At 43.1% G+C, this 20,713-nt stretch overlaps 1 protein-coding gene across 1 annotated transcript in view; it reads right to left on the bottom strand.

The window, feature by feature from the left end:
• ANKRD52 (ankyrin repeat domain 52) overlaps positions 1-20,713 on the bottom strand; it is an 86,616-nt gene that overhangs the window by 41,320 nt on the left and 24,583 nt on the right. Inside the window, exons 2-12 of the mRNA XM_063444744.1 lie at positions 9,472-9,555; positions 8,064-8,142; positions 7,110-7,180; positions 6,558-6,758; positions 6,266-6,353; positions 4,732-4,874; positions 3,729-3,941; positions 1,793-1,871; positions 1,598-1,712; positions 591-673; positions 191-308 (exon numbers count right to left, since the gene is read on the bottom strand). Coding sequence (XP_063300814.1) covers positions 191-308; positions 591-673; positions 1,598-1,712; positions 1,793-1,871; positions 3,729-3,941; positions 4,732-4,874; positions 6,266-6,353; positions 6,558-6,758; positions 7,110-7,180; positions 8,064-8,142; positions 9,472-9,555 — 1,274 coding nt within the window. The remainder of the gene's footprint in view (positions 1-190; positions 309-590; positions 674-1,597; positions 1,713-1,792; positions 1,872-3,728; positions 3,942-4,731; positions 4,875-6,265; positions 6,354-6,557; positions 6,759-7,109; positions 7,181-8,063; positions 8,143-9,471; positions 9,556-20,713) is intronic.

The following is a 20,713-nucleotide window of genomic DNA, read 5'->3' as shown; positions in this document are numbered from 1 at the left end:
TGAAATTAAATGTTTTACAACGGTAATATTGAATGTATCAACACATCAATACGCATTTCACTGCTTAGTTTACCTTAAATTATCTTTTTTAGATATCTCTATAAAAAAAAATATATAATCCTAAAGCGTTATTTAGGTACACCGAATGTTAGCATTACAATGAAGGGCTACTTTCACAAATAAGACTCACCCTCCTGAAGCAGCAGCATGGAGGCAGGTCCTCCCAAGGTTGTCAGGCGTGTTAATATCAAAGCCAGCAGACAGCACATGCTCATTGCTAAGCGACGACACTATACTGTACAACTGACCTGGAAAGGAAAGAAAATGGTTTACCAGGTCCATCTCAATATAACAAGCAGGCACAGAGATCTGATGCCAGGATATTTACTGGTAAATTAGCATGAGCAAAATGCTTTGCAGAGCTCGAGTCGAAGCTCTAAAACAAGTAGCTCCAATCCAGGGGACTATGCTAAGTCGCATCACAATGCAGATTGCAGACAAAACGCTAACATATGGACTGTATTTTCACGTATTATATTTCCATTATGGTTAGCACACATTCCAGTAGTTAATTTTAAAAAATCTCTTACCTGAGGAAAGTAGCTTACGGCAACAGTCTGAGAAACCAAAGAGAACAGCTAAGTGAAGCGGAAACATGCCATGTACACCACGCCTGAGAAAAAGGAAAACATGATACAAATTAAACCTCTAGCATGAATAAATTACAGCCTTAGAAGGCTATATTTTGATAAAGAATAGGGCTATATGTTACCCAATGAAGAATGATCCACAAAGAACACTGAATGTTCTGCTAGCCAATATGCTATAAAATGTACACTGTTTTAGATCTCTAGTGAGCAGCATACATTTTAACTCTTGACATGGATGCATGCAAACCCAAATGTTAGCATATATGTGTATAATCTAGAAGTCTTTAATCTCCATATCTAGTGGAAATGTCACTGTACACCGTTTTATTTATTTAATTTCTTTGTGTGTTTTAGGACAGAATAACTTACAAGGCTTAGGACAATCCAGGCACCCAGACCACTTTTGCCCATTGCAGTGGTCTGGGTGCCAACTCCCACCACCCTTAACCCTGCAAGTTTAATTATTGCAGGTGTTATAAACTACAATAATTACCTTGCAGGCTTAAGTCCTCTAGTGGCTGTCTCTAGAGGGACTTTCGTGTTCTTAGAACACAAAAAGTGTTTTAAAACGACGCTATGCATGAGAACCTTCAGCGTCGCCGGAATCCCCATAGGAAAGCATTGAATAATGCTTTCCTATAGGGAGGTCTAACGCGCGCATGCGGTCTCCCCCGCTGGCTGACATCGGCGGGGGAGGAGCGTGGGCAGAGCCTGACCCAGCGCCGCTGGATTCCGGTAAGTCACTGAAGAGGCTTTAACACCTTCAGCAACATGGGATGGTGGGGTGGGAGGGAGAAGGGCACTGCAGGGTCCTGCAGTGCCAGAAAAAAAGGATATGATTTCCTGGCACTGGAGAGTGCCTATATTTTCTAAATTTAGTTGCAGCACTTCTGCTATGATATCTCGCTTATAAAAAGGTGTGAAATCTGATTTCTCTGAACACTCACCTTGCAGTATCAGCACCATTTGTCATCAACGTACTAATTAGCAGCTCATGGCCATATCTAGCAGCGACGTGCAAAGGTGTATTGCCGTATTTGTCGACACAATCTATTTCACCACCTACAAAGAATAGAAGTGAGCAATGCCATTTGTCTGAACATTTTCTGCCAAAAGAGAGGTGTGATGCAACAGGCACCTACCATTCTGTATTAAAATCTGAGAGCGTGTAAACCGTCCATGGATGGCAGCCATATGTAAAGGGCTCTTTCCATCTTTACTCTGCAAAAAATAAAAAATTATAATAAAAAATTATAAAAATGATATAGTATTTCTAAACAATTAAGCACAAAATACACATATGCTCACAGAAAATGAACTGGTTAAAAATATATATATATATTTTTTAAAACAATTAATCAGTGAGTTTTGTTGCTGGCTATGATGAGTATAATGGAGAAGAACAAAAAGTGGCAGGTGACTACTAGACCTCTGGGATTGGAATGGCTTAACTTTAAAACACAACATTGATATTTAAAATCACTTTCCACAAATCATGTTATGCTTAACCAATCTTAAAACCTTCCAATAGCCCAGATGGGACTACGGCTTTCATATCAAGAGCCATTAAGTTCATGTGCTGTGATTTAGAAGTTAATAATGCGATGGGTGCAGGACAGACTCAAGAAGACTTATTTCAAATATAAATACGTAATTCACAAATTTGCTAAGCTCAGGAGGCAGCTGTGAAAATAAAACCTAGGTTTTAAAAAGGTTTTCTCTCCTTAACTATACATTTGCTAGCAAAACTGCATAGACCGCATCTTATGCTCAAGTTAAGTTATTTGGGGTATGACAGTTCAAATGGGGGGGAAAATGAACTGAAAATCTGGAGGGAAACATTGACAACAAAATCCTTAAGTCTAGAAAAGTTGCCCACCCAGCTCAGAGGTTTACCCATTTAAATAAGGCTAAACAAAAGAAAAGAATAAAAATGTGGAACTATAATGACTAAAACACATCTTTTATTTTGTCTTTAATAAATGAATGTTAACAAAAACCTATTCATAGATAAATCACGCTCTAAAGTGATGCAGGATGAATAAAGAACACATTTCCTTATTTCTCAATGTCAGACAAAAGTGAATAACCAAGTACCTATATTGAAAACCTGAGTCCCTTTCGGTAGTCTAAAGAGATTACCGAATTATAGGGACTTTAGAGATCCTTCACTTTTTTTTTTTTATGTATTGTCCTAAAGTGGTCATTGAGGGTCTCCGTTCCATCAGTATTCTATTTTGTAGAAAATAAATAATGGATACCTTAAAAACATGAATACAAAATAAAACAAACAAGATTAAAAACTTTTTTTTTGTTTTTAAATAAAAATCTAGTATAGTATATAGGGTAAAGGTGGGACAATTATACATATACACAAATAGCCACATTTGCTGAGTGGTGTGATGGTTGTTCCCACTAATCACCACAAAATAGTGGGGGGAATCAGAGTAACAATTTGTCAGCACTACAGGAAAGAATTCAGGTCACTGCATCATCCAACTTTAGTATATAAATTAAACAGACTATAGGCACCCAGACCACTTCAGGTCATTGAAGAAGTGTGGGTGCAGTGTCCCAGTCCCCTTAACCCTGCAATGTTAATGGCAGTTTATGATAAACTGCAATAATTACATTACAGGGTTAGACTGCATCTTAGTTGCTGTCGGACAGACACTATCTGCTTTTGGTCGCCTGACGCTAGCGGATATTTTTTTAAAAAGTTAAATCCGGATTTGAATTTCAGGTGCTTGGTTGAGTTCAGAGCAGCTGAACACAGAATCTGAAATAATCCAGACATTGCTATATAATAAAAAAAAAAAAATAATAAAAAAAAAAAAAAAAAAAAGCGTGAATATCACCTGGATTTTGCACTCTGAAAGACCCTATATGCAGACGGATGGTTTTGCCCAATTAGATACAGGGCCAGTAGGACTTTAGAGAATAATCCAGCTAGTGTAGCGCAGGATGCACAAATTTCCACAAGGGTTTTATAGGGAGACATAAGCCATACCTCAAAACAAAAAAAATAAAAGAGTGCCACACTTGTTTTGAAAAACCATTTACATGAACAAATTTTACCTGAAAATTAACGTCTGCCCCATTGTTTACAAGAAGCTCCAGACACAAAGCTCCATTGGTAGAAACTGCAGCAAAGTGCAGAGGGGTGAAACCTTTCTCATTGGGTTGGTTGACATTGGAGCCATAATTAACAAGTTCAGTGGCCACAGAATCTTGTCCCATGTAACAGGCAATGTGGAGGGCAGTGTTCCCAAAGCAATTTGGTTCATCAATCTGCCAAGACAGAAATGTTAGAAAGTTATTTTGTAACACCCCTAAAATGGTTATATATGCATTGCTAGAGAATGCAGACAAAATACAAAAAAAAAAAATATATATATATATTTTGTTGTGCTTGCATATACAGGGCATTAAAGAGATAATCGGCCATATATTATAAACCAAGTTTTAAAAAAAAAAAAACAAAAAAAAAAAACTGTCCCCTGTTACGAGCGCAAACATTCCAGGAATCCAGAAGTGCCGGCAGCTGGTAACAGAGGACTTTTGGAAGCTTGTCCGAGGGACTGGTGAGGCAGTGCCTTTTTGATTTTAAATTGAAATAAAGATTGTTCAATTTGATCACGGCTGTCCATCTTTCTGCACCGAAGGCTTACCTGCTCAACGTTTGTGAGTGCTAAACACATCTGGTTCTTTTTATATTTGGTGTATTTACAGTATTACACTGTTTTTAGGTTTTTCTTTTTCATGTTGAACTACGTACATTGCAAGTATATCCTATATATAGTGTGTAAATTGGCACAATAAGCACTTGCACTTTGGATTTGCAGTTTATTATGCACAAGTTGTTGCTATTTTTGCACAATATCAAATAAGCACTATTTTGATATTACGCACTTTGAGTGAAATTGAAATGCACAAAAGTCTGTTGGCACAGTTTTAAAGGCCTTAAGCTGTTGTTGTTTTGGTGACTATAGTGTCCCTTTAAAGTAGTGTAGTCAAGTGAGGAGATCCACCCCTTAAAATGTTACAGTTTTAACAAACTATTAAAAAACTAAAAACTCACCTCCACACCAAGTTTTAACAAATACTTCAACACATCAACCTGTCCACTACAAGCAGCTGCATGGAGAGGAGTATAACCCTTCTTATCCTTTGACATTGCATCAGCTCCCCGAGAAATCAACAGCTTTGTAATTTCCAAGTGTCCTTGAATAGAAAAGGGCCCCAACTCAAAATGGTGCAGTGTAAAGAGGTCTAACACACATCACATTCAGCAAAGCAAATTAAAAAAAGGTTAACAGTGTCAGATGTTTGGATATTTTTCTTAAACATAATACTATCATCAGAATATGCAAGGAGTTGATAATTTATTGTATTTATTGTCACAGTAGCATAGGACAGATTACTTTTACATTCATTTTTCTCCCACGTGTCTTTCAGCCTTCACCTTCCTCATTATTAAAGAGAACACTATAGTATTAGTAATACAATCCTGCATTCCCAACAATATATAGTGCTTCTGTCCTTCGTTACGGACATACTTTTACATTTATTTTTTTACTTGCCTTTTTCCATCTTTGAGACAAAAAAATAAAATATCTCCAGGCATTGAAGGCGTTCACACCCCAGGCAGTTTTGAATAAAACAGAAAAGAGCAGCAACGTTTTGACCTAAGAGGTCTTTGTCAAGCTAACACCACAGTCAAATATATCCATCTATAGATCTATCTATATCAAGCAGTGCAAATGATCAACCAATAATAAACTTACACATTTACGTTAGTGATTAAAACAAAATCATTCAAATAATAAGACACATATGTACATTATTAGCTTACCTATGAGTGTCCAATGAGGGAGAGGCAGGAAAAAATAGTAAAGTATAATTGAAAAATGAAACATTGCTAATTGGAGTCCAAAAGGAACAACTTCCGGTCAAATGGAATGCAAAAATGCGTTTCCTGTCCCATGAAACGCAAGAGAAAATATGTATACTAGATGAACCTACATTAACGCTGATCCACTCGCGCAAAAACAATCTAAGGGAGGAAAGAGCAAACCTAAAGCACTGATGCCAGTTCGCACATTTATACGTATGAGCCATTTTTCCCATCTTTGAGACTCAAAGAGTCTCCGGCTTACTCCGGTGGTTGTTCAATCCAAAGTTCTGCAGCAAGCACCACACGAGGCATCCACTGCTTTCTATAAGAAAGCATTAAACCCAATACTTTTCTATGAGCTGCAACATCACAACAGTTTTACTCAGTGCAGCAGAGGTGCCTTTAGCAGTTGTTAGTATAAGAGACACTAGTGGTGTGCTTAACCCTTTAAGTTAAACATCACCCTTTATGCAAAACAGCAATGTTTGACCTCGAGCTTACATAAGCACTGCAACACGTCTACTTCATTGAAATGAAATTGTCTGGGTGACTTTAGGAGAACTATTACACAGAGAAAAGTAAGGTAGAAGAACCAATACCAACCAAAAGAAACAAAACCCCACTCAAAGGTGGTGGTAATCGCCTACTACCACTACTAATTAGAAAAAAAATAAAATAAAAAAATAGCAGGATAGTATTTAATATATCTGCAACTTACCCAGGAAAGATGAATACATAATAGGTTGCCTCTCTTTCTTATCACATATACCATGGTGAGCTCTTTTGTTTAAAAGCATGAGCACCATCTGTGAAAATAAAAGACATTGCTGGAGAAAAAAGCCACATCGATAAAATGTAGAGGAGAGAGTGGAATAACCTGCTCTGTGATGATTCACTTATGTATTAAACACTTTTTTTTTATATTTGCTGTTCAGACTCTTTTCAGAGATGCTTTTCACCGAAGTGTAAAGAGAATTTCAGACAGGGTTATGTGTCAATCACGTATATACCTCCAGGTTTCCACTGAGCACAGCATGATGAAGGGCAGTGCGTCCTGTGCGATCCGCAATGTTGACATTCTTCACTAGCGGTATCAACGTCTCTGCGCATTTATTAGCTCGATTAGCAGCAGCAACATGTAGTGGAGTTTGCCAGTATTTGTCCCGCGCGTTGACGTCTGCAGAGTGTTTCACGAGGAGAGAGACTGCTCTCTATTTGTAAAGTAGAGTTAAAGAGGAACAAAGATTGGCTATACTTGTAAACTAAATTTTTTTATTTTTTTTAAAGTTTTTATTTGCAGTCAGTTCAAGTTGGATTATATTTATTTTAATATCTGCACCTATGTTTGTATTGAACTATAACCCTACCCAACAGAAATAAACAGTATTTATTATAAATTACAAATGTACTATGGCATTTTAAATAGATTTCATAAATGAATCAGCTTACTTTTTTATATGTGTGGGCTGATAAAGTACAGGCATTCTTGATGACTGTTTCTAGCTGCAGCACAACACACGCAATTTAACAATACATTACTTTTACAAGAGTTTGCAATTTACCTCATGGCGTGAAGAAACAGCCCTGTGCACAGGTGTGAGCCAAGCCGAATCCTTTGCATTTACATTAGCACCTAAAAAAACACCGACATATCTATTATCATAGGCAAATATTCAAAGTGCACCTTTAAAAAGGTGTGGGTGCAAGTACTCTACTTTTGAACTATGCTCTGTGCTAGTGAACATAAGCCTATTGATGCATATACATTGAATCTGATGTTTTCTGTATGTCCTGCTTAGCTAGATACAGTAACTTGTACACACTCCAAATGCTTTGTCCATATAGCATTTTAGAACCTAGCTGACCATAATAGCTGCAGTTCATACCTTACTGTTGAGAGATATAAGCTAGAAACTTCAATATAAAAACAAAGGCTAGCTATACATCTGTTCAGCATAAAGTGTAGATTAAATGGCATGCTCTATAATGTACATTGAATTTCTGCATAACAAATGCACAAAACAAAGGCACTAATTGCTTAACACCTGGTGACTGCTGCAACGTACGGAGCATGTTACAACTCTGTTTTATAAACAGAGACCACGTAAGTTAAATAGGAAAAGGACAAACTTAATCTACTCCCTTACTGTAAATAGAAGGGAAAAATAATTACTATAACTTTTGCACAGACTAACTTTGATTTTATCGGTAATTATCATTAAACACACATTTAATTGTGTTGGGAAGAGAAGTTACTTTATTCAAAACTATTAACTCTACTTATAACGGTTTAAAAAAAACAAAAAAAAAAAAAACACAAATGTAATACTAAAGATTCATGATTATGTAAAGTCTAATCTGGTTAATTTAACAGTGCTATGACAGCCTTGTCGTGTTGGTACTCAGTGGTGTGTACAAGAGGCCTGAAGACTAATCTTTTTAATCTAAAACGCATTGTATTGAAGCAAAGTATAAAATGTAAGACGGATTAAGAAAAATGTTCATGCAGATCTTACCTGACTGTATTAATAACTCAATAGTTTGAAGGTCTCCTAAGAAGGCAGCAGCATGCAGGGGAGTACGTCTTTCTTGGTCCTGTAATGGGGAAAATGGGAATAATAATTTATTTTTACATTTGTATTCTTCTTGCAACTGCTGTGCTGTACTGTAAAGGGACAATCCATCAAAATGAAATGGTGGAAGGAGGCACGGATGCCAACTTACGTCAACAGGGTTAAAACAAACAAATGTTTTAAACCCAGTCTTCAATTTGGCACCTGTCAACTCTGTACCTTCACTTCTGTTACAATCCGAGGTACGTATCTTTTCACTCAGTTTTGTGAATAGGAAGGGTGACAGGCTGACAGTTACCTGATGTTCTCAGCCTTCCTGATTAAAGCTTCAGATTGGAACAGAAGTGAAGGGGATGACCTGAAGAGTTTGGAGTTAAAGTATATGGTGCCCAAAATTTGTCTCACTGTTAAGAATATATAAAATCTCCCCAGACACACCAGTTTCTTTAAATAATTCTCCCTGTACTACTCCGTCAGTGGTGAGGAGATATGAGGTATGTAGTGCTTGATCCTAGTGGAGAAGCTGGCTGTTTCTTCATGATGCAACAGACCATTTCACCTGCTTCCACGCGCATTCCTGTGAAGCATTCTGATGACAGCACCGAGGGACATGCTATTACATTACATTCTCCCAGCATGCTGTCTGGATACTGTACTCATTGGGGGTCTAACACATCACACAGAAACACACTGTTTACCCACTAGACTTCAGAGACAGAGCTGTTGACCTCCCATCTCCACTCTTGTTTGCACTAATAAATGGCAACAACAGTGTACAGAGGATAGACAGGCATGCACTATCTTTGTAAGTGTCTTTGTGTACGTGTGGTGACCATCTAATTGTATATGTGTGTATGAAAGTGGGTAGAATTACGAATTCTAGGGCAAGTAAGTGGCCCTTTGAAAATGATCTCATCTATGCAACAGATTTGCTTGTAACTGTTTAAAATTACACACAAGGAAATGTTTCCACATTTGGCAATCCTACATTGCAATACTGTCACGGGACAAAACTGTCCATCATTAACACTAAGACCTCATGGTATATGTTACAGTTGATTCACAATTAAGGCTATATTCTTATGCAAACTCCTCCCCACCCCCTCCTTCTAGACTGGAGCCACTACCAGATTATATTTTTCATACAAAAATTCACCCCCCACTACACCCCCCCCCCCCCCCCAAGCATTTAGCTTCTATCTACCATTGTAGATATAAGGAATGTTTGTTCTTAAGCAAGGGATACACACTTTCACAATCTTAAGGAGTCAGGAAATTCTGCAATGAACATTCAAGACCCATTAATATAGCCCCAGACATCTAGAAGGAGAATAGTAAATCCAATACTCACCAAAACATTGACATTTTCTTTCTGGTTCAGTAATAACTTCACTTCATCTATTTTCCGACTGAATATTGCTTGGACCAGTGGATGCTAAGGTATAATAAAAGGGAATTCAAATAAGCTTTGCGTTAAACACGCAGATGAGCAAATTAACCTTCAAACAGAATGTTAAATATCGCTCAGATATTGATTGCATACAACTCTTAAATGAACACTCCAAGCACACGCACTGCAGTGGTCATGTTGCCAATAGTCAAACGGTTTGTTAGTTTTTTTGAGCTAAGCCCTGTAGTGCAGATCTAGCTCTAGCATCAGAGCGAGTCAGCTGATTGCTCTCAGCCCCTGAGCCAAGACTAGCACCATTAAACTTTGCTCAGAGTGCTTCAGTTTTTTTTTTTGCAAGTCGTGAAGGTAGGAAGCAGCACACATTGGACCCCAGGAAATATGTCCAACCACCATTCGAATAAAGTGGATTGGCAGAGAATTTAGAAAAAATAAATTTAGTCCATAAACATCTGGCCTTAATTTAATATTTTTGGACACACTTAAAGTTGAGTAGACAAAAGCATTACCGATTATATTAGTCAACTAAGCCAGGACAGCCAGTCTCCATTCTACAGAGTAGCACAGGCTGTGAAGGCTACCTTAATGTGGCATTTTTTTTTTTTTTTAATTCTTTATTTATTCCAGTGCAAGACATCACAAGCAGATTACATACATCAACTGAGCGATCAGCGTAAACAAGTATACATACTGAGCATAAAGCACTTTACATTTACAAGACAAAGTAGTAGATAATGTCTGTTAACAGGGATCGCTAAATATCATCAAGTTTCCACCCTCCTGGGGAAACAGCTGTCTATAGGGAGCTTGTACATCCTGCCTGGGTTTTTTTTTTTTTTTTCATATATAAAACATTAAACTGACATTAAACATTAAGGAAAGATCGCGATCATAAGGTCAAAAGAATAATAGGGAGATTACACCATTTTGCCGTATGACAGGAATAACGTTTCCCCGCTACAGTTCGGTGTTCCCTATGTATAGGCCGCATATGCGATCTTGACCAAAAAAAAATTAAGAAATAAAGTAAAAATAAAAATAAAAGTAAAGGGAAAGAAGGAAGGGATAGTGTAAAGAGGCGCCTCGGAGATCCGAGGACTTAGAAAAAGAGGACATAAGGGTAGGAAGTTAGGGGGTGGAGGGGAGGGGGGGTAGGCCGAGGGAGAATGTCCAGGAGACAGGTGTCTGAAAATGTATCCCTATCGTGTCCCCGCTATCTCTTGCTGGAGGCCACAGGAGCGTTCCCTGTGTCCAAATCAAAATGCAGCATCCTGCCGCCCTCCTTGTACTTCCTCCTGCGATCTAGTGGGGTCCTTAAGTCACCCGACCTAACTCAAGCGTTTGCTGTGCTATTGATCCAGGGGTCCCATATTTTGTCAAATTTCTTCTGAGTCCCCCTGACCTGAGCCGTCAGCTTATCCATCAGAAAAGTGTCTCTGAGTTTCTGTTTGACCATCGCAATAGTAGGCGATCTCCTCTGCAGCCACACCTGCGCCAGTGCTCTCCTAGCAGCTAGGTTTATTTTATGAACAAGAGCTTGTTCCGCTCTCGTCCAGCCATCTATGGATCTTGACAGCAGGTACACCCATGGGTCTAACTTCACCTCTCTACCCCATACTTCTCGCTGCAGAGCCGCAATCCTTTTCCAATAGGCTTGAGCCTCCGCGCAGTCCCACCACATGTGCATATATGAGCCTCTAATACCGCAGCCTCTCCAGCATAGGTCCGTCGGGTTTACACCCATACGGCACAGTTTCACTGGGGTGGTGTACCACCGAAACATTATCTTGTAAGATTGTTCCTGCACAGAGACACATACAGAGGACTTTGCGGCCGTTTCCCAAATATCCTGCCATTCCACTCCCTCCAATGTCTCCTTAAGGTCTGCCTCCCACTGGTCCGTATATCCAAGATCCCCCCATTCCAGAGTACGCAAGCTTAAATGAGAGTACAAACGAGATATGATGCCGGTCGGGAACTGTTCACCTTTGCACATCTTTTCAAAGAAAGTCAACGGGGTCAGGGCCGCGGTGTTGACCAGGGGATCTCTGACAAAATCCCGAAGCTGGAGATACCGAAAATAGTCAAAGGGGCGCATCGGAGCTCTGCTTCGCAGCACATCGAACGTAATAAATGAGCCATTTTCGAATAACTCACATAACCTTTGCATCCCTGCGTTCTCTATACCCTTGAAGTCTCGGGGCTGCAATCCCGGCGGAAATGCCTTGTTCCTCAGGAAGGGGGTCATGGGCGATAGGGTAGAGGTCAAGCCATATTTGACGGCGGCAGTGTCCCAAATCTTAAGTGAGCTGTGTATCGCCGGGCACACCACATGATCAGTCGGTCTATGTTCTTTAGGGGTCCACATAAGGAATCGAGGCATGTCCTGTCCCATCAGAGAGGATTCCAAGTCCACCCACCTCCTTTCCCCTGGGGGCGAGTGCCACAGAGCTATTTGAGCCAACTGGGCCGCTGTATAATAATAGTAAAGGTTCGGGAGGCCAAGGCCTCCCCTGTCCCTCGCTCTGTACAGGACATTGCGAGAGACTCTATGGCGTCTGTTTTGCCAAACAAACTTGCCTATGGCCTGTTGAAGCGGCCCCAAGTTAGATTTGGTTACGTGGACCGGAAGAGCCTGGAACAAGAAAAGAATCCTAGGTAGGACATTCATTTTCACTGAGTGTATTCTTCCGATCCACGAGATCGGCTTATCAATCCAACTTTCCATATCGCTAATCAGCCGCCTAATCAGCGGAATATAATTTTGCTGGTACAGGAGAGAGGGGTCTGCCGTCAACCACACGCCTAAGTATTTAATCTGATGTCTCTCCATTCGAATATGGTAGGTCCCCGCTATAAACGAAGTCTCGGCTTCCGACATGCCCAGAGGAATTGCACTCGATTTCCCTAGATTGACTTTATAGCCAGCAACTTCGCCGTACGCCGTGAGAATCTCTGTAAGAGCCGCCATAGAAGCCTTCGGGTCAGTGAGTGTCAGCAGTACATCATCCGCGAAACCCGAGACCACATATTTCGTACCCCTTACCATAACCCCCTTGATACCCGGAGCTTCCCGTATCGCGTGCAGGAGGGGTTCCAGCGATAGGACAAACAACAGCGGTGAAAGTGGGCACCCCTGTCTCGTGCCGTTGCCCAAGCTGAACGGGGCGATCCGCGCCCCCGAGATCTGTATCTGCGCCTTAACATTGGAATACATAGCCCGAACAGCCATTACAAATCTGGCCGGCAAGCCGAAGTGATGTAAGACTTCGAATAAGTAATCCCACTTGACTCTATCGAACGCCTTTTCAGCGTCTAGTGACAACATCAGTGTCGGTGTACCCCTTGCAACCTGTCTCCCTATAAGGTCAATATTACGCCTCGTGTTTTCAAAAAGCTGCCGACCTGGAATGAAGCCAACCTGGTCCGGATGTATCAGCCCCGTAAGGAGCGGGTTTAACCTGCCTGCCAAGACTTTAGCCAAGATCTTAGAGTCGTGGTTAATTAGAGATATCGGGCGAAAACTCTCCGGGATCGAGTCATCCTTTCCCGGTTTAGGCAATAGAACTATATTCGCCAAAGACATCTCTCTCTATCCGGCGTCCCCCCATCCATCAATTCGTTAAGCCAGGGTTCCAGGTGAGGCAGGAGCTCCTCACGGAAAGTTTTATAGTAGCTCCCATCAAAACCGTCCGGTCCCGGCGCTTTATTGCTTTTCAAGGCGGAGATTGCCACATTAATTTCATCAGCTGTAATAGGGTTTTCCAAGGCTGCCGAGGCGCCCATATCCAGCTTTGGAGTATGCGAGCGAGACAGGAAGGCCCGTATCTTATCCAGAGCCCGGCCTGAGTCCACGGAGTCGTCTGCAGAATGGTTATAGAGCTTCGTAAAAAAATCCGCAAACACTTTGGCTATCTCTGTGGGGTTCGTCTGGTACTCTCCCGCTGCATTTTTGATCCGTGTGATATGAGTACCCCGTTGCCTCGGACGAAGGGATCTCGCCAGCAAAGTGTCCATCTTGTTCGCCTTTTCGTAATAGTTGCGTTTGGACCATACGATAGTTCTCGCGGTGTCGTCTAGGAGTAGTTCCCTAATCGAGTGCCGTGCGTCTTGTACCGACAGTAAGTGAGCAGGCGTGGGATCTGACTTATGCCGTTGTTCTGCCATTCTCAAAGTTGCCAGCAATGATGTTAACAGTTGAGATTTCCGTTTTTTCTTCAGTGTCGCTTCCCTGATCAGAATACCCCTAATAACAGTCTTATGAGCAGCCCACATTGTGGCTTTTGATATCCCCGATTCCGCTTCTCTAGTGAAGTATTCCTTAAGTTCTATTCGAACGATGTCGACGATTCCGGGGTCCTGAAGTAAGGATCTGTTCAACTTCCAGGACCAAGGGGAAGCCGCACTCAGTTTGTCTAAGGTAAGGGAGATATCCGCATGATCCGACCACGATATGGAGCCCACCGCAGAGTCCGCGACCTTGGGGATAGCTAGCGAGTTTACCAAAAAAAGGTCAATCCTAGAATACGTATCGTGGGGAGATGAGTAGAACGTATAGTCAATGTCGTCTGTATGTTGAGCCCTCCAAATATCCACTAATCCCGTTTGCTGCATGAACGTGTGCAATAGCTTGTCCTGCCCCCCCCTCCTGTGAGATCGTGGAACTCCCCTACACGGCCCCCTATCGATCGCCGGGGTTGGGGCCGCATTAAAGTCGCCCCCCACCACAGTAATACCGTGAGACAGTGTGAGGATCATGCGTGTCAGTTCCGCCCAGAAGTCGCTGGCTGGCTCATTTGGGGCGTAGACATTAATTAAATGCATAACCTGAGAATGCAAGGACCCCGACACCAAGATGTATCGCCCGCCCGGGTCCGAACTAACCTTGCTAACTCTAAATGGGCACCTATGATGCACGAGAACGGCGACGCCGTTCCTCTTATTGAGGGCTCTGGCCTCATGCGTGGTCCGATATAAATGATCCTTTAGGGCAAACCTCGCCGATTTTGGCAAGTGTGTCTCCTGCAGGAAAGCAATATCGGGGTTCATGCGTTTTAGCTCTCTAAACATTAGCCGCCTTTTATTCGGGGCGTTCAGGCCTTTGACATTAAGGGATATGAGTTTCACAGGCATGAGTCATCCTGTAAGCTCTCTCTAAAGTTAAGCATTCCAGCCCGTCTGCACCTGAACCAGCCCATCAGGGCTACCGTCGACTCCCCCCCTAGAGGAGAAACAAAAGGAAAGAGGGTAATGGGGAATGAAAGCAGAGAAAATAGAAAGGGGAAAAGAAGAAAGAAACCAAAAACTTTGTACATTAATCGCCTGGTCTCACCTATTGCCAGGCGTGTGTGGGGTAAATGTCCCAACAACCCCAGAAAGACTATGGATCCCTGGGGCCGTAGGGACACGGACCAGCCAATAAAGACACTACTAGCGTGTCTTCTTCTGCACAATGTAACTATAACACATTATAACCTGTGTGAACATATAAAATGGGTATGGCTTATTATCGGTAGGGGCGCCCCATAGGGTGTAAAATGGAGGGCCAGGCCAAAAAACATCACATACAATACATCCCAATGCTACAACTTGTACCGAACATATCATATTTATGCATATATTTATTATTATTGATTTATTTTTATTTTTATATATATATATATACACATTTACTTTATTTATTTTTTTGTTTAATACATTTTTTTTTAATTAATTTTTTTTTTTTTTTTATTCTAATGTTAATCTTAAGTGGGCTCCCAGCGGATGGGTGGGTGGGGGGGGGGGGGGGAGACGGGAGGGGGGGAGACGGGAGGGGGCAGGGGGAGGGGGGGGGGAGGGGTCTCAGCTCAGCAATGCTGCATCATGAGAGTCACAAGAAAAGCACAGCACAGGGACATGACCTAGTTCAGTGTATACACTCATATAAATTGTCTAAACACATAAATTGCCTGAACACATAAAGAACCCAAAGTACTTATACAACTGACATCTCCTGGCGTTCAAGGGAACTCCCTAGGGTCCATTTATCGAGCCGAAAGCCAAGCCCATGAATGCTAATGGTGAGGAATATGCAGGGGTGCGTGACCCCATCCCGGAAGGGATTCCCTAAAACACGTTAACCCCCTCACTCCGCCCCGATATCCCCCCCCCCCCCCGTGATACACTATGTAACTTCGATCGCCACCCAGTCAGGGTGTCCCGCGACCCGCCACTCCCGCCCGGGGGAAGGATCCCAGCCGGGTCAAGCATAGTAGGCCGCGCGAGCCTCCCGACGCCAGACATAACCCCCACCACCCCCAACAGGCGCCCAAGCACGTCCCGGCATGCCTAAGCGATCTCAAGGTCTTAGTTGGAGGACATAAGGAGGCATGGAGGAGTAGCCAAGCACCCACCCCCCCACCCCCCGAGCAAATACATGTGGAGTACATAATCCATACCCCAAAGGGAGTCAATGCCGCAGTAAGCGGAGTATCAGTGGCCCCCGTCAAGGCAGTAGTGGGGAGAAAAGGCGGAGGACAAAGTCTCAGACACCCCATCCCCCAATAGCCCCGCCGCCCGCAAAAAGTTACAATGACCCTTCCACACTCTAATGCCCACAGAAATATGAGAGGGACATAAAAACTTTGAATATAAACGAGGAGCGAAAAGCAAAAAAGAACAAAACTCTATCCCGATTTAGCAATATACAACCCTAACCCACCCAACGAGGGGAGGACACCTCCGCAACACATCAAACCCCGAGGAACACCCTTGCAGCCCCAAACGCTGCTTCCAAGCTGAGCCCCCCAGAAATCGCCCCATAGTGGGCTGGGCCCCAAGACCCACCATCCCATACGCATCCTACATACCCCCCCTGGGCTCTCACCCGGCGCGATCTCCTCCTCGTCGACTCCCCGTGCATCCGGACCATCTGGAATCCGTGCACCTCAGTCGTCCGCCTCGTACCACTCTCTGGGGAGGGGGCGCAGGGCCTCCTCAGCCTGAGGGAGCTCCATCAGCGATACAGGGTCTTGGATTCCGAGGCTCTTCAGGAACACCACCGGATCTCCATCCGCTTGCAACACGCTAGTGCGCCCATCTTTAAAGGCGAGCAGCCTGAACGGAAAACCCCAGGCATACTTCACCCCATGCTTCTGCAGCAGCCCCGTCACCGGGCGCCACTGCCTCCGCTTTTGAAGGGTAGCTGGAGTCAAATCGTGGAACAGGGTAAGTTCTGCCCCGCCGTAACGAATAGGGCCTTCCCTGCCACGTAGCATTAGGGCTTCTTTCGTCTTGTAAAATAGGAATTTTATAATCACGTCCCTTGGGCGGGCATCATTCATCCGCTTCGCCCTAAGCGCCCTGTGCGCTCTCTCTATGTGCCACTGGTGATCCGGCACATCGGGCAGCAGAGGCCGCAGGATCTTAGTCACGACCCCCATCAGTGAGCCTTCTCCCTCCTGTTCAGGAAGGCCCCGAAGCCTGATGTTGTTCCTCCGGGACCTGTTCCCCAGGTCGTCCAGGGCAGATTCTACCGTAGACACCCTAGCGGAAAGCCGGTTAATCTGGGCTGAGGCAGCATTATGGGCCGCGGTGGTGGTCTCCACTCGTTGCTCCAACGTTGCCGTCCTCACACCCAGGGCCTGAATCTCGGCCTTGACTTCACGGGTGGTTCTGGTTATCTCGGCTGCCAGATAACCCTGGACTTCCGCCAACTTAGCCAGGATCTGAGCAGCGTTGGCCTCAGAGACATCCGAAGCCGCCGCCGCGCCTGGGCTGGGCGGTGAGCGAGGCGCCCTCGGGCTCTCCCGTCCGCCATCTTGGGTGTCCGATCTCATGGCGCGGGAGGCCGCGAATAATTCCGGCACCGTTGCTCCTTGTTCTACCTGCTTTCTGGGCAGTTTTTTCAGGGTTCGTCTGTCCATGACGATACCCCAACAAAGTATCTCTGACAGGTATGTCTTTTAGGCTTTTCTTAGGCTTAAGTTAGCAATTGGCCTCGTGGTCCTAGCGGAGCTTCACTTGGACACGTCCATCTTGCTCCAGCTCCAGGCCACGCCCCCCTTAATGTGGCATTTTAACCCCTTAAGGACCAAACCTCTGGAATAAAAGTGAATCATGACATGTCACACACAGGGCTGCCATCAGAAATTGTGGGGCCCCTAACACAGCTCAAGGTCTGGGCCCCCGTGTGCCCGCTTCCAAATCCCGCCCACAGGAATACACACACACACACACACACACACAGACACAAAAGGACACAGACACAGAAAGATACACACATACTAACAGACACACACACACACGTCATGTGTCCTAAAGGGGTTAAAGGACATTAAAGTCACCGTTACCACTTAAGTTTAAGCAAGTGGTCTTGACGCAGTGGCCCTGTCCTTTTCAGTGTTAAATTTACCTACATTATACAGCTCTGCAGAATTTGCTAGCGCTATATAAATAAAATAATAGTGGCTGTCTACCACACATCCGCTGCACTGACTGAGAAACAGTCATGACGCGGAAGCTCAAAATAAGAAATGGAATACAACGCTTTCCTATGGTGAAGCTTAAATGCACAAGTAGCACTAGCCGCACACGCGCATCATGTTACCAATGCGCACTGCATCATCACCGGAGGAAGCCATGCCTCCTCGAAGACACCACAGGGGGCAGAGAGGTGAGGAGAACCAAGATAGCCAATGTGCTAGAAAAAGTAACCCTTACTTTTTATAAAAAAAATAAAATAAAAAAAAATTTACAGGCAGCAACACACAATATAAAATATTTTTTTCTTCTCTTCAAATCTTGATGTGGGGTTTCAATTTAAGAGACTAAAAAAAACACAAATCGCTGCATCCACATTATATTTAGATATTGGTTTTCTAAATGAGAAATGGGTCCTTTTCATATAATTTCAAATATATTACAATGGCAGGGAGGTAGGAAGAGAATCCACAAACTTGCCTTGTACTCAAATAGTGTGGCTAAAATCTAATTTCCTTTAAGGAAGGGTTAGTAGATAGACCATTACTGAGAACATCACATTTTCCCATTGCTTCGTTCAATTGTCTTTATATCTCTTGCAACAAAGTTGTCTGTGTGGCAAACCCAGCCACTTCTGACTTATATGTATCGTATGTTGTCCATAGGCTGAATGTATACTGCAAGTCGTTACCTGTGATAATGCTATGTACAGCCGTTCGCCGTACGAATGTGGGCTCCCCAGGTAGACCACACCTTCACCAGTCGTGTGGCACCAAGTAACCGAGTGCATCCCGGTTGCAATCGGTATTTCAAGGCTCTCCTAGGTGGCCGCCGATCGGCTACCGACCATGCGGCGGTCGGCCATCTTGGATCCTTTGTCTCTGCAGCGGTGTTCGGCCGTCGAGAGCCTGGAACGGAAAACGGCTACTCGATGAGTGAACACCGCTGGACTTTCAGAGCGTTCGGGAGTCCCGCGTTCGGTACATCCTATGCCCTGTACTTATTCGGTGCTTTTAAAACCACTTGAATGTTTTATCGTATTATGTGCGGCGTTCGGTCAGTTCAGCTGGGATCGGAGCGGTATTCTCCCAAGGTGTGCGCCCTGACCCCAGCTATCTACCGAACGTTCAATTATTATAAAGTACTGAGTATTGTGTGAATTGTGTATTTTAAGGTCAATTGTCGGTTTTGCTGCACGAGGAGATAATCCACTTAAGCGTCCATTTTGGTAGGAGTATCCCTCTCGTGCAGCAATGCCTGTTGGGAAAGTCGCAGTGTATGTTGGGAGAAATCCCCTGGAATTACTGTCTGGAAACCCCTTGCATGGGGAACTGTATAAATATGCTACCTGCGAATAAACCGAGTTAGTTGACTCCCAAACTGTGTTTCGTCCGGTTATTGGGAGGATGGGGAATATTGCCGTGCTTTCTGTCTTGACTGTGGATTTCCTGAAGATACCAACGGATATCGTGGACTAATATACTGCGTTCCGTAACAGTCTGATTCACTGTGAATTTTAACATGGACATAATCCATTATGAAATTGCAGCCCTGCCAGAATATGCTTTGTAACAAATATGACGTAGTTTTCTTTGAGATCAAAATTACCAAATACATTTTGTGAATATTTTTGAAAAGGTACAATTGTGTAGTGGAGCAGCTAACATGCAAAAATACTTTTTAGAATGGTTGGCAAGCTTCAACTTATGATTACTGTTACTCTGTTAAGCAGTTTTAACTAGCGTACTGGGAAGGCTACGGTCAATTCGATGCAACTTTAATTGCAAAGATTTGCATTCATTTACTGAGAGCAGAATGGCGATAGTCGTAGCTTCTGCAGGAGACAGAAGTGCATAACTAGACCACTAGGGAGCATTGAGGCCCAGGGTGGACCATGATAGTGGGCAAACCATTCACAGGCAAACTCGTACTCCTCGCATCACTACAGCAAATGTGGCCACATATAGATACAGGAAGGGGTTTACCACAGTACCCCAAAATAGAAGAAGAAAAAAAAAACCTGAATAACTCTGCTAGTGACCTTCTACCCTGTTGCTCAAAGCAGGGTTAAATCCAAATGCATAAAACACAAACCAAGGAAGCATAATGATATGCTAAATGTGCACACTCATTTTGAATCTCCCGTTTATCAATGCCAGAAATGTCCTTGTGTGCACATTTAGGATCTAGTTCCACTAGAATGGGCTGTATTGGTTATGAGGCTTAGAGTATTAAAGGAAGTGTTTCTTTTCTTTGTTTTATAGACTAAGTTCGTTTAACCCCTTAAGGACACATGACATGTGTGACATGTCATGATTCCCTTTTATTCCAGAAGTTCGGTCCTTAAGGGGTTAAGCAGGGTCCTCTTTAACCTATAGTTCCTGAAGGTTTTCTTCTATTTGTCCTACTTATAGTTAAATCCCCTCTTTCATAATATTGTAATGCGCTACAGAATCTGTTGACACTATATAAATGGCAATAATAATGGGACACTATAGTCACAAGAACAATTACAGCTTAATGTAGTTCTGATGAATATAGTAGGTCACTGCTGGCATTTTCATGTAAACACCGTCTTTTTCATTGCTTCCTAGGGACACATCCAAGGGCTTATACCTTTGATCATTCTAATAATTGATTCCTATACTGTAGAGCCCCAAATGTTCTGGCTGCAGGCATAGCAGGGGTTCTCTGTGAAGGTGTTAAAATACACAGCCCCATTGAT

The sequence above is a fragment of the Pelobates fuscus genome, chromosome 1 (genome assembly GCF_036172605.1).
Source record: "Pelobates fuscus isolate aPelFus1 chromosome 1, aPelFus1.pri, whole genome shotgun sequence".
Lineage (NCBI taxonomy): Eukaryota > Metazoa > Chordata > Amphibia > Anura > Pelobatidae > Pelobates > Pelobates fuscus.
This window is presented reverse-complemented; position numbering and strand designations above follow the sequence as displayed.